Source organism: Hylobates moloch, unplaced genomic scaffold, assembly GCF_009828535.3.
Source record: "Hylobates moloch isolate HMO894 unplaced genomic scaffold, HMol_V3 SCAFFOLD_2, whole genome shotgun sequence".
NCBI classification, from domain to species: Eukaryota; Metazoa; Chordata; class Mammalia; order Primates; family Hylobatidae; genus Hylobates; species Hylobates moloch.
The window spans coordinates 161,188,501-161,203,474 of record NW_026652277.1 but is presented as its reverse complement, the minus strand read 5'-3'; the positions used below and the strand labels follow the sequence as shown (position 1 = coordinate 161,203,474).

Genomic DNA, 14,974 nt, shown 5'->3' with positions numbered 1-14,974 from the left:
AGGGTTCAGCAGGTACTATCTGCAGGTTTCGGGCATCCACTGGGGTCTTGGAATGAATCCCCCACAGATAAGGGGGGACTGCTGTATATCCATCTTCTACTCTTGTCTTTTCATGTTTTGGGTAATGTCACCTTAAAGAATGGATTTGAGTTTTCTGTGAATAAAATGTTTTAGTCTTTGGTGTTATTTTGTTGTTGTCTTTTTGTTTGTTTGTTGGAGACAGGGTTTCACTTTGTCGCCCAGGCTGGAGTGCAGTGGTGTGATCATGGTTCATGTAGTCTTAACCTCCCAGGCTCAAGTGATCCTCCTGCCTCAGTTCCCCAAGTAGCTGGGACTACGGACACATGCCACCACACTCAGCTAATTTTTGTATTTTTTCTAGAGGTGGGGTTTCACCATGTTGCCCAGGCTGATCTCGAACTACTGGGCTCAAATGATCTGCCCTCCTAGGCCTCCTAAAGTGCTAGGATTACAGGCGTGAGCCACCACACTCGCCCCTAATCTTTGTTTTTTTGTTTGTTTGTTTGTTTGTTTGTTTTAAAACTTATTCCTGCCTCTTAATTGTGCAGTCCTCTAGACACTGGACACTAGAGGTTTTTCAGAGAAAGTCCCAGAAGCCAGTTCATACAGACACTCTTGAAGCAAAATATTTTGTGTAGGTAAAAGTTCTAAAGCCATGCTCTCTCTCTAAATCCTTCAAAGCATGGATTAGTTTAGATACTTCATCAAAAAACTTCATGAAAAAGCATGACAGCCTCCACCCATTATTTACTATATAGATAATATATAGTAAGGTTTGCCAAACAGGAAAGCAAGAGTAGACTTTTAAGTAGCATGGAAGTTTCCATGGATGGGATGTTGAGGTACATTAGTGCTATAAGGAATCAGTCCTTAAAAGAGTTGACAAGCCCGTTAAAAGCTCTCCATACAGACTCGCTTCCCTTAAAGTGTGGTCCGAAGACCAGCAGCATCAGCATAACTTAGAAGCCTGTTAGAGAGTGCACAAGCTCAATTCCCATTCAAAACCTACTGCATTTCAACAAGATCCCCGGGTGATTCCTGAGTTAGAATGTGTATGAGAAAGTCTACACTAGATATGAGAAATGCTACATTAGATAATACGGCTCTGTCATCTAACTCATATGTGAACTCAGAGTGGGAGCTCTGGTCAGCAGGCCATTACGTTTGATTTGAGTAGTCCACTGATGCATTGAGACATCACTCCAACTCCCACCTAGCAAAAAATGGTAGCCTTGGCGCTTTCTGGTGTGGGTGACCGGGACTCTCAGTTTTCATCCTTTGTGGTGTGCCTTTGTTGCCTATTGTCTATTAACAGTGCAGCAAGGTTATCATGGCTGAAAACCACAACCTAGGATCAAGAGCTTTGCTTGTCGAGGCCGGGGACCCGCTGAATCATACCGAGACACCCCACCCCCACTCCTAGGCATGACTTTAACACAGGTGAGGGCCTGCAAACATGAACATCAAGGGAAGCCATAGAAGAAGGCTCAATGAGCAACTGTTAAAGTAGGCGTGTGCAGAAGAAGGGAGGAGTGGCAGCCAGGCAGCTCAGGAAGGGGAAGTGGAACAGGGACATTTGCCTACAGATTTTAATGTATAAGGCAGGTTTTTTGGCACCAGAAATTTCAAAACACCTTTCTCCTTCCATAGCCGCTTAGCAGGTGCTGAGTGCCCCCCAGCATGTTCCTGGGCTTGAGCAAACATTCTCATCTTGCCATTGCCTGTGGCCGGCCTTCTGAGAATGTGTCAGCTGCCTAAGGAGCAGTCACCCCCATAAAAAAACAATAAATCCAGATCTGGATAATCACATGTGACCTCATGCAAACTCTAAACCCTTGCTGAGAAACGTTTGATCAGATTAGGCCAAAGGAATGCCATCCTGCACCCCGAGCAGGCCTCTGAATCCAGGGTCACCCTTGGGGATGTAATCCCCAGAAAGCAAGGGTTTGAACTGGCCTCGCTACCATATTGTTCCATTTGGGAAGAGACCTAGGCCTGATCTGCCATGTGAGGCCCACTATTAATCTTCCTGAAGGAATGAGGAGATCTGGTTAAATGACCACTGAGGGCTGCCTTGAATGGAAACCAAAGGGGCCCAGACAGCTCTGTGGAAATGTGCACCCTACAGACTGGCATGTTCGCTGGGGAGGAGATCAGGCACCATGTCAGCCTGGGTCAGGGGGAGAGAATGCCCATCTTCATGACCAAGCCTTCTTTCCTGTGCTCTTTATACTCCTCAAGCCACAGGTGCCCCCACCTCACCACAGCCAATTTCCATCATCCTTCCTATTCTTACCTTGTTGTTCCCTAGGAACATGCCTCATTCTTGCTTGGTTCCCCACAACTCTAAAACACCTATGGTGCAATGAAACATCCACTGTGTTATTTTAAAAAAAAAGCTTCCTTATTTCACATAGTCTTCTTACTCTACTCTTTCCCTTCTTTCTTACCTAAAAGACATTAGGCTTTTCTCTGTGACATGTATGCTTCCCAGAAGCCCTGGAATTCCTTACCTCCCCAGGCCCCAGGTACAAGGAGGTAATGAATGCTTTTGTTGTGTTTTCCCAGTCCCCCATCTCTCATCGAGGAACTGTGCTCTTCACACCTGCAAGAATACATCCCAGTGGTCTCTGTCCAACAGAATGGATATAGCTGGTGTCAGGAATGGCTACCGGGCTGGTGTGTGGAATTGGGATCCAAGGGCAGCCCTCTCTGCTAGCTTTAACAGAAGACATGTAAATTGGGGAAATCTGAGGAGAATATATGCTCAAAGCATCAGAGAAATCTGGGAGGGAGGGAAAGGCAGAAGGATGGATGGTTGAATGGGTGGAAAGACAGATTAGTTAGGTAGTGTTATGAACTGAATGCTTGTATCCCTTCAAAATCCAAACATTAGAACCCTATCCCCTAACATGATGGTATTATGAGGTGGAGTCTTTGGGAGGTAATAAGGATTAGATGAGGTATTGAGGGTGGAACCTTCATGAATGAAATTAGTGTCATTATAGGAGCTCACAAAGAGCTTTCTTCCTCCCTCTGCCATGTGGGGACACAGCAAGAAGATGGCCATCTATGAACCAGGAAGCAGGCCCTCGCCAAACACTGAATCTGCCAGTGTCTTGATCTTGAACTTCCAGCCTCCAGAACTGTGAGACATAATAAGACAAATAAATTTCTCTTATTTATAAGCCAACCAGTCTATGACAGTTTGTTATAGTAGGCCAAAATAAGATAGATAGATGATATACATGATGATGATGATGATGATGAAGATAGATAGATTAATAGATGATGGATGATGAATAGATAGATGGATAGATAGACAGATAGATAGATAGAGCAGGCAAGAGAGAGTTAGATCAATCCCTGGAAACAAAAAGAGAGTGCCCTCCTTGATCACAACCAATGTATCAATGTATCAGTTCCTGGCTGCAAGGTATCATGAAGCCACACTCTCCTTCCTGGTTAATGGCTGCTCCTGTTAACAAACAGACAAACAAACCTCTTTTCCTTCATTCGAAGAAAGGAGTCTCTATTGCTAACTATGGAAATTAGTTTGTTTTGTTCAAACCCTTGCTATTACTTAGTAATCCTCTCATTCATATCTGATTGAGTCCCTTCTACAAATGTCACAGTGGCTGTTTCAAAGCTCCTTTACTTTCTAGATATCACAGTCACTGTGTTAACAGTTCCACTGATCTGCTTGGTTAGCATGTATTACCTTGTGTGGTTATATATTTTGGAGGTATGCAGTGTTACTATAAAGTAATGTGAATGACTTAGCTGTCCAAATGATTGTTATTCCTACAAAATAATCACGCTGGGAGACAATAAATGTATTCCTACAATGTGGTCACTGTTACTGCCATTTATGGAATGCTTTTTCAAATCTTCCTCAGTGACAGTACATCTATGTCACTCAAATGTAGACATGATTTTTAGAAAGAGCTCCAATTGAGGTATAGTCAGGGCAAGAGGATAAAAACATGGGTCACATATTTTAGTCACAAAACTTTTGTTGAACACTGTTTTGCCTAACAAGATTATAATGGGAATAAGTATATACTCTTCCAATATGACAACTCTAAAAGATAACACTCATTTGAAGACATAAATTCTATTACACTTACTAACCATAAGCCACATTCTTTTTTTTTTTTTTTTTTTTTTTTTAGATGGGATCACACACTTTGTTACCCAGGCTGGAGTGCAGGGCCGCAATCACAGCTCACTGCAGCATCGAACTCCCAGACTCAAGCAATCTTTCCACTTCAGCCTCTTGAGTAGCAAGGACCACAGGTGCACACCAGTTCACCTGGCTAATTTTTTATTTTTTATTTTCTTTGTAGAGATGGGGTCTCACTATGTTGCCCAGACTTGTCTGAAGCTCCTGGACTCAAGCAATCCTTCTGCCTCCACCTCCCAAAGTGTTGGGATTACATGTGTGAGCCATTGCGCCCAGGCTAAATCACATTTTTTATCACTATCACATCTTTCTGTCTTGTTGTCCAAGCCTCTGGAGCAGAAATCAGAGATTTATAATGCCCAGTAGTTTGGAGAAAAGGGATTTAATATGTTTGTTCTTGATATTTAGGCTACTTGAAGATTATTTAATAGAAATTATACCTCCAAAGAAGATATGCCAAACATTCAGGTAGGTGAAAATATACAAAAAAATATACAAAATAAAACAAAAAAGATCATAAATCAACATTGATGACCTGACTAATAACCATCAATTATTATGTCACACGCTTACAGTATGTGAGTTATGGACCCAAAATCAAAGCATTGTACCTCCGACATTCTTGCCTTAGCCACAGCCCAAAGTTCTAGAGAGAGATAACATGTTTGTTTTTGTTTTTTTTTTTAAAGTCACAAGTTTCTTCCTGTTACAAGGGATAAGCAACAGCTACTCTTTCTCAAGACTTCACAGAGGTATCAAGAAACTGCAAAGCAAGGCACATAAATGCCAAATTTTAGCCAATAGGTCACAAAATAAGTTAGAGCTCAGAAATCTTTCTAAGGCAAGCTGCTGCAACCTACTTCTCTGTGCAAATTTCAGCAAGTGTGATCAAAGATAATGAGTCACTCAGCATGATATTTTAAAAACACTAAAGCTGCTTCAATGTTTTTTCCTGAGTTTCACTGTAACCGAAACTACACTTGTACCTTGAGACAAGATATGGCTCTTGGGCATGAATTAAACACATGATTCCAAAACCGAGTTGTTTTACATTAAAAGAATCCACCTAAGTAATGATCACCGAAATGTGCTAGCCTGAAAACACAGCAGAACACTCCATCACGAATAAGTCAAATTTGTTCTTTATGCTAGAAATGTGGTGTTGAATGCGCCTTAAAGTAGGCAGACCATTGACTGGGGCCTTAAAAAGACTGTTTGATGGAAAGTGATATTTATTCTGATGATCTCTTTCACAATGCAGAGTAAAACAAAATGCAATTCTCCCTCTGTTGGTGGAGATAAGCATGAGTTGTTTCTATGAGGGGTGATAGATATGTACTAGGGTGGTGTAGGGTAAGAAAAGAGCATGCGTTTTGAAGCCATGAAGATTTGAGTCTTTGTTCTATTCCTTCCCTGCTGCCTGAGGGACGTGGGTGGGTTACTCCACTCTTCTGAAACCAGGGTCCTTACCTGAAAAAAGGAGCTGATACACTGTTCTCTCACAGGGTTGCTATAGAGTGTGATCATGTGGGGAAATAAAGCAGGACTGGGCTAGCATGAGTGCACTTCCTTCTGCCTTCGTTTGCCTACATTCTTGCATCCAATACCCAGCACCAGCATTCCCAGGAGGCTGCAGAGTCCCCGTGGCTGGGGTTCCATCACCACTAGCCTCAGGCTGAACTGACACTTATGACTTCCTTTTCACTCTTCACTTCCATAGGTGTTGCCAAGTGAGGTTTACACACTAACCCCAAGGAAGTTCTAATGATCTCATGGGTAGCTGTATAAAAAACAAAAACAGGCCAGGAACAGTGGCTTATGCCTGTAATCCCAGCATTTTGGGAGGCTTAGGAGGGCGGCTCACTTGAGGTCAGGAGTTCGAGACCATCCTGGCCAACATGGTGAAACCCCATCTCTACCAAAAAATACAACAATTAGCCAGGCATGATGGCACATGCCTGTAGTCCCAGCTACTCAGGAGGCTGAGGTGGGAGAATCGCTTGAACCTGGAAGGCAGAGGTTGTAGTGAGCTGAGATGGCACCACTGCATTCCAGCCTGGGTGACAGAGTGAGACCTGTCTCAAAGAAAAAGAAAAAACAAAAATCTCTCATTATTTTCAAATTTTAAGACATTTGGAAATCCCCATTTTTACCCGATCTTCTATTTATACATTTTTAAAAAATCACTTTAGGCTAGTTTTTGATTTATAGATACTTAATGTCAAAAGAACTATTTTTAAGGTAATACATGCATTAATTCCACAAGTATCTACTGAGCACCTAGTGTGTACCAGGCTCTGTAGTAGGTACTGAGAATGCAAAAATAAATAAAATATGCTTTCCATCTTCAATGATTTTATGGTGTGGGGAAGGAGACAAATCCACGCATCATTTGAATGTAGCACAGTAAGTCTTATAATGGAAGCATGCAAAGGTGCCACCACTTACACAGTACTTTAAAGTTCAAAAGCACTTTTCACACATTTCAGCCTCACAATAATCCTATGAGTTATGTGTTACTGTTACTAATTATTTCCAGGTCAGATATAAGGAAACCTAGCATAGGGAGGTGACTTAAACCTAGCATAGGGAGGTGACAGGTGTCAATCTGTCCTGACTAAGATTACACAGATAATAACCAGATTCTGTGTATGGGGGAGAAAGGTGTGACACCTTTCCTCATCCACCATAAGGGTCATGGCAACACTCCTATAACACAACACAGGTTAACAAGAGGAAAGCCTAACAAACTTCTTGAATCAAAGTTTTATTTGATATGGGAGCCTGCCTGCCTTCCTTCCTTCCTTCCCCCTCCCTCCCTCCCTTCCCTCCCCCTCCCTCCCTCCCTCCTGGAATGAAGGTCTTATGACCTACTATCACACAAGGCAGGTCAAAGAATTTCTTTATGGCTAGTTCCTACATAAAAAGGCAGGGCAAGGTTAGAGTAACATTCCTAGTTTCTACAACCCACCTCAGGGAAGAGGAATTCTAGTCTCTGTGGCCTGTGTTTTGGGAGAAAGGGGAACAGAAGATAGGAGGTCAAGAGAAGGGCAAGAGAAGGTCAGAGAAAGGCTTTACTTCTGAGGCCCTTCCAACGTCCTTCAGTTAGAAATACTCAGCACATCAAAGCACCACACTTTGGGGTATTGTTTTCTGAGCCCTGACAGTCCCAATCTCAGTTGTCTGTGCTCTTTCTACCATTGTCTCTGTCTTTCACTGTTCATGTCAGAATATACTCAGAATATATCCATATCAAGCTTGCAAATGCCTTATAAACATTGCCTAAATTGTGTCTCCAGGAAAAAGGCAAACACAGCAACCTCCCATACTCAGTCTCCCCCCAGCTCTCTACTTTCCCTTCTCTCCCAAAAGAACCCTGCTCAGAGCCAAAAGCAACTGCTGAGTGTTTTCTGATTACGCCAGGTTGTTTCAGGCCTTTGCGTGTACTGTTTCCCATCCCCAAACAATCTTCCTCCCCAACCCAACTCCATCTTTCAGTTCCTCCTTTTGCATAGAGATAGCCCAGGTTTCACCTCTTCCCAGAGACCTTTTCTCCCCAAAGCCATTCCCTATAGCCGACCCTCCTAGGTTCTCCCCCAGGCCCAGGACAGGGCACTAATCATAGCTTATACTTTATTGCACTGTGATCTTTGGCTTATTGGCCTGTCTTTCCCCACTAAACTGTGAGTTCCTGAGGGATGTCTTTGCAACCTTTGTGTTAGCTCATTAGCCATTTGTTGATTGAATGAAGAAATGAAAAATCAAGATATGCCCTTGCCTATAGCATCTTCAGCACTAGGTAGGGGCCAGAATAAATCCACAGCTTTAACATCTGTCTCAGAGCTGCCACTGATGTACTGACACAAACTAGAGCTTAACTAGTTTAAGTAAATTTGCTCTTCATGCATCCTCTGAAAACAAGAACAGTCATCATCATCATCATGTTATTTACTGAGCATGATGCATGGCCTATAGCTTAGCTCACCAGAGGCACTGCTGTATCTGGCCTGCCACACCCTTTCTGAGTGTCCTCTCTGCTTTCAGTCTAACTCCAGAATCACAGAATCACATCTGCTCACCGTTGTATGCCCAGTGCCTGGAACAGTACCTGGCACATAGCAGTAATCAATAAAGACTAATTGAATGAATGGACGAATGGAAACTGGCCAGGCTCAGTCCCTTCTACATGGCCATGTTGGCACTGTGACTTCATGCTCCACAACTGGTTTTGGCTCCAATGGGTATCTGATCAAAGGCAACCAATCCAGAGTCACCTCTGGGGCATATGATCTCTGTCTTGCTGTATAAAGGTGGCTCACACAATAGGTCTCTTCTAGAGAATTTGAACTACGAAATATGAAGAAATTTTCCCCAGGTAAACACAAGGCAAGAGCTAAAAGGAAACAAAAGAAGACTGCTGTCAGGTAGATAGGGCCCCTGATGTGCCATTTTAAGTAGATGGATGAGGAAACACCTATGAAGGAGAGATACTCTGTTTTGATTAGAGAATAAGAAAGCTGGTCAACAGAGAGACAAACAGAAGCTCAAGCCTGCTGAGACCATGCCAGCCTAGGAAGGGCTAGAGAAAGAGGAATTGGTTGCCTCAATTCCTGACAACTCTCCGGTGTCAGCCCCAGGTCAGGTGCAATCTGACCTAATAAGGGCCTCCTGACTTAACAGGTGAAGCCAGTTTTTCAAATGTGCCACGCTCTGGTACAGGACTGTCATCAGCTGCTATGATAACTTGGTGAGAATCAGATGGGAGGAGCCCCTTCTAGGATGAAGCCTAACTGGTGGTCAGGCTCCTGGGTAGATAAGAAGCCCAAGGCTTTTGTGCAAAGAAAAGAGTGCCCCCCCCCCCCCCCCCCCCGGGGAGAAGGAAGGCACACATGTCCACACCAGGTGCACAGCTTGACCCGGGCAAAGCACAGGCTGGACCTGAGCCCACCAGCACCTGCTCCATCCAGCACCCTCTTGTACTGCCCGAGCTGGCCTGGGCAGGGTGGCCTTGCTATTCCCTGACCAGGGAGAGACAGAAAGTAAACTTAGAGCCAGATGGTCTTTGGAAAAAACCCACTCCGAGTTACACAAATGTAAAGTGAGCAGGTGTTCATTGTTCCTGGCCTAGGGCACCTCCAGCTCAGCTCGTGGCTGGGGCTCAGGAGCCTTCTGGGACCCAGCCACCCTTTCGGAGCACAAAGCATCAACTCAAAGAGCTACAACCTTGGAGGTCAGTAAGAAACATAGTAGAAACACCAGCAAGGGATGAGCAAGCACAAGCTTCCCCCAACAGCACAGGTGACCCAACAGCAGAACTGGTCTTGGACAGCAGTATCTCGTGGAAGTGGCCAGGAAGCAGTGGGTATGAAGTGATAGTACATTGAGGTATGCAAGATTTCTCACTTCCACTCAGCACTGAACACACCAGGGATTAAAGATTCGAGAAAAAGATCCTGGATTTGCTGTTACCCCTATGCCTATACATACTAGGGCATAGGGATACTGAAGAGATGAATCAGAGTAATAAAAAGATGAGATTGTACTTGCACACTAAGCTAATGAAGTGGTCCATACACCTATACTGCTTTTTTTGGAGGTGGCTTGAATGGTTCTCTGATCTATGCAGCCCAATGTGCAATGTGCAAGACTAAGCGTCATCACATGAAAATAAAAACACCTTTTGGTCCTCCCTATAGCCCACACAGGTCCAGAACAGCACCTGGCACCCAGTAGGCCAACAGTCGATACTTGCTGAATCTTCACATGGTCTATGCCCCTGGCTGTGTGTCTTCAGGTTCTTTACTTACTAAACACTGTGCTTATCAGAACAGCACATCAGAAACCACTAAAAAGTTATCAAAGCTCCTTAATACCGAACAGGATTTGTCTAAAACTTGAGAATACCTGACCATATACTATGAGAACCTTGTTTCAAGATTTTACTTTAAAAATTGAGTTAAACATCACTTTATTTACAAAGAAATACTGGATTTTAAAAATCCAAGGCTGGGAGCAGCGGCATGCGCCTATAACACCAGCTACTCAGGAGGCTGAGGCAGCAGGATCCCTTGAGCCTCAGGGTTTGAGGCTGCAGTGCACTATGGTTGTGCTGGTGAACAGCCATTGTACTCCAGCTTGGACAACACAGCAAGACTCCATCTCAAAAAAAAGAAAAATAAATTCAGAACTTTTGTTGAATTCCAGAAGTATGAGTTCAAAAACCATATGGCAAAATGAATCCACGTTTTTATAAACTCAATAAAAGAGTTTATTCATAAATTCCACTGTTATTTCAATTCGATCTTTAAAAATTACTTATTTGAAAATAGTTTATTTTCTTAACTTTTTTGTATAGATTTTGAAATATAAAACTGGCTTGGGTTTTTTTTTTTTTTTTTCTGATATTGCACGTGCATTCTTATGTGAACAATTCCTTAAGCCACAAGTTAAATAAAATCCCTTGAAGTCTGAGACGCTTTTCTTGACAAAAATCTAGTAATAATGTAGCATAGTCAGGGGAAGCCAATTCTCTTGGGGTACCCTCACAGTATCTATCAACACAGTGCTAGCACAGAACAGGTCTTTAAAAATGCATATTCAGTATTAGACTGACTGTTTGCAGCAGTGGGCAAGATTTTAGAGGCTGAGTTCCAAGTTTTTATTATCCTTTCCTGGAAGGATGAAGGTGGAGCTGTGGGGGAGGCTGGGGTAATCATTGCAGGTAGCAAGGATGGTCTGTCGTTCTGGAGGGAGGCTGTTCTCTGACAACTCTTGGCAAGCACTCTTTCTTCCCCTTCCGCTTCTCCATTTCAGGCCACTGTCACTGCAAAACGTGATTTCCTTTTCCCCTCAACACTCTTCTAAGGACTCACAGCAGGGAGTTAACTCATGATTAGAAATTATCCCTTAGGAAGAACACTTGACAACTAGCTGGAATCAAAAATAGGAGTGAGGAAGGCTACTTGGGAGACCGCAGTAGTAGAAGAGAGGATGTAGCAATAGGATGTGAGAAGGTACTAAAACAAATTCTTTAAACTTACACTTGTATCATGGTATCACAAGACATACGGCAGCAAGCCAGGGTGACATATATGGCACAGGACAGCAGTTCTCAAACTTTGCTACTCATTAGCTTCATCTAATGGCCAGGATGCACCTGATGCCAATTAAATCAGAATCCCTAGGTATGCGACCCAGCCACAAGTTGTTTTGTTGTTAACTCCCCAAGCAATTCCTATGTGTAGGCAAATTTGAAAACCAGTGTGGGAGAGTAGCACTTCTCAAACTGTAAGGTGTCTAAGAAAAACCTGGGGATCTTATTAAAATGCAGATTCAGATTAAGCAGGTCTTGGGTGGGGCCTGAGATTCTGAGATGAGGCCACAGATGCTGGTCCACGGGCTGTTTTGGCAAAGCCACATATGACCTTGCTCTAGGTGCTGCCTCTGTGTGTGCCCAGAGCTTCTGGGGAAGGACTGGAAATTGGGCTACTATAGTGTTAGGCCAAGGAATGTTTTTTACAAGGCGTGTAACCCTCTTATTGTGCCTCTGAGATAATTCAGAGATTCCAGCATGGTCATCTTGCTGATTCTCGGATCCATCCTGCATGGCTTACAGAGGCTGCAGAGGCTGTGGGGCATTCTGGAGAAATACTCTGTGTGTCAGTGAAGGACCTGCTCATTCTTTTTCTCTCTGACTCTAACAGCAGGGAGCTCCTGGTCACATTTAGTCTGCTCTTAAAGGGATCTGAGGCTCAGTTCTGAAAATGAAATCAGGTACATGAAAGATGTTCACTCTTCTACATGTGTGCCAGCATCCTGCGGCACAGGGGACAACTGAGCTGAAAGGTTTCACTTCCTAGCATCCGTTAAGAGGACACAGAAAAGACAAAGAGTCCTTGGAAGTAAAATAATTTTATAAATTGGAGCCCATGGTTCACATGATGTACACTTTGCACACTCACATTTTAAATGTCTTTGCTGTCCTTTTTCGGCATACAGGCAATAATTTCCATCTATGAAAATGAAAAATGGCGATGCAAGCTACACTTTGTCTACAATCACCAACTAGGTGAATTCTCAGTGGTTTCTTTAGAGTCTCTGAACAGTTAATCTTCATAGAAATCGATCAAAATAATCCATGGCTCGAGTTCAGTTTGGCCAACACACCAAGAGCAGGTGGTTAAAAACATTCAGACTCAATGCTTTTCACAATACAAATTCAGAGGAAGAATCTTTACACAAATCCCACTACTTCTATTCTAACAGTTCTGACTTGTTTCATCCAATGCGATCTACAAAGTCACAATGGCAATGCTTTTGAGGTTTTTCAAGTACACATGTTGGGTGGCAAAAACAATATGACAAGAATAAGAAGACAGAAGGCTATGGTGAGAGAGTTAGCCAGCTGAAGTGGAGTTAGAGGCATGGAAATGTGCTTTTTTGAACAGGAAGCTCAGCTTTAGGTGAGGTTGAGTTAGAGCCCAAAGAAGCCCTGACCCCAGAGCACAGAGCCTGAAAACCAGGGCAGTGGTCGTGGGTACTGTGCACACTCATGCCCCAGCAGGGCTTTTGCTGCTATGGGTAGTTTTGATGCTAGCCAGCTTCATTTCTAATTTCCCAGCTCCCATGCATCCTACATAGATTGCACATCAGACAACTGGTGGAAACTTGACACATCTGGTGGACTTTTTAAAAACAGTCCTGCAGTTAGGCTAATGCTTTGTTCAAAAGCAGTTTAAAATGATTACTTAATCCACATAACCTCCCGATATGGTAGTACCATGCTATGATTCCCACTCTGAATACTGAGATAGGAGAGACAAGGTTAAGTGATTTGCCCAACGTCACACAACTCGGCCGGCAGCATTGGCCTCAGCTGAGTTCCTGATTTCGTTGGTCCCAGTGCACGGGACACAGGGCAGCCTCTGAGGACACATGGGCCGGTGCTACCGCAGAGGGGCTAGCTTGAGGCTTTTGTGTGTGTGTGTGGGGGGGGGGGTGTAAGACGGAGTCTCACTTTTTCATTCAGGCTGGAGTGCAGTGGTGCAACCTCTGCCTCCCAGGTTCAAGCGATTCTCCTGCCTCAGCCTCCTGAGTAGCTAGGACTACAGGCATGCGCCGCCTCGGCGGCTAATTTTTTGTATTTTTAGTAGGGACGAAGTTTCACCATGTTGGCCAGGCTGGTCTCGAACTTTTGACCTCAAGTGATCGGCCGGCCTTGGGCCTCCCAAAGCGCTGGAATTACAGGCACGAGCCACCGCGCCTGGCCGAGGCTTTTTCAAAACATGTTAAAGGATGAGAGGCACAAACAGCCCGCCAAACTCTCCCCTGCTCTCCCCCATCAACCTCACGGGTTTTTGCAAGGAGGAAAAACTCATATCCTGGGTCGTCTTACCAGCAACCCCCAAAAGGCGTCTTTATTTCAGAACCATAAGCAGTTAGTTGGGAAGTCTCCCAAGACCTGCCCTGGCCCCAGCCCACAAAGTGACGGAACCGCACCCTTTCGAGGGACCAAAGTCGCGCCGAAGACCGAGAATGTTCCTCTTTCTGATGGAAAAGCCTAGGAAGCCAAGCTGCGGTGCTGCCTGGCGCCGTGCAGCCGAGAGGGAGCGCTCCCTACCCCAACCCAGGCTGCACACCCGCCCCGCAAGGCGCACCAAGCCGTCGCCGGCTTTTAGCATCTTCCGCCTAGGGTCGTCGAGCCCCGGCGGCCGAGGAGGCAGCGGTGTGGGGAGTTCAGCCTCCGCCCTCCCCTGTCCCCCACCCCCACCCCGCCGCCAGCCTACCAGGCCAGTGCCCGCGAGCACCCCGGGTTGGCCGCGTCACCCTCGCGGCCACCTGCCCGCGGCCGGCCCTCCCCGGCCAGCGCCCCGAGCAGCTCTTACCTGAGCCGGAGATGTGGACCCGGAGCGGGCGGCCCCTGCTCGAGGACGACGAGAGGTCGCTCTGTGAGCGGCCGCGGGGGCTCGGGTCCCCGGGCAGCCAGCGCAGGGCAGGCGCCGCCGGCGGGGCGGGAGCCTCGGGCTCGGGAACCGGGACCGCCGCCGCCTGCCCGGCCGGATCGACCGGGGACCCCGCGGGGCGCCAGCCCGCCTCGGCCATCGGCTCCCGGCGGCGGGGCCGGAGCACCGGGTGGGGCCGGCGCCGAGGGCTGCGCTACCCGCTGCTGCCCGGCTCTGCCCCGCGCGCAGCGACCCGGAGGCAGCGAGAAGGGCGGGGAGGTGGACGCCGGGCGCCGAGGAGCCGGTGCGGAGGGCGGGAGGAGGAAGAGGACAGAAAAGTTTGCACAGGAAGGAGCCGCCTACAGCCGGCTCTCGCTCCAGCGGGCGAAAGCTGCAGGGCTCGCAGCTGGGCCGCCCTCGGTGCCCGCGAACCTGCCCGGCTGCTCCTCCCCCAAGCCCCGGGCACTGGCCCCCGGCAGGATGGCAGCAGGGGGTCCCCCTCCGCGAAGCGCTGTTCACCCAGCAATCCGGCCACAGAAAAGCCGAGTTTGGGCTTCAAGAGCTGGGATGCAAGGTCAGAGCTAACGATATCATTTCCATTGTGGTGGGTAGGGGTGCCATGTACACATACGTGAGCTGCCCTGTGATGGAGCAAGAATGATCATACCCGGTTAACAGATAGGAAACTCCGGCGCGAAAATGCATTGCACTTGTCGGGTGGGTTGGGGCAGATTCTGGAGTTCCTTGTGAAGTGAAGCCTAATGCCCTTCCCCACCCGCACCCACACCCCTTGCCCTCAAAGCCCATCTCTACCTCTCACGGTTGC

At 46.2% G+C, this 14,974-nt stretch overlaps 1 protein-coding gene across 6 annotated transcripts in view; it reads right to left on the bottom strand.

The window, feature by feature from the left end:
- Nucleotides 1-14,601, bottom strand: part of PHACTR2 (phosphatase and actin regulator 2) — a 294,797-nt gene extending 280,196 nt beyond the window's left edge. For all 6 annotated transcript variants that reach the window (XM_032160709.2, XM_032160745.2, XM_032160761.2 and 3 more), the window contains exon 1: nt 14,092-14,601. In XM_032160709.2, the coding sequence (XP_032016600.1) occupies nt 14,092-14,308 (217 nt within the window). In that variant the 5' untranslated portion in view covers nt 14,309-14,601. The remainder of the gene's footprint in view (nt 1-14,091) is intronic.
- Between the last annotated feature and the right edge of the window lie 373 nt (nt 14,602-14,974).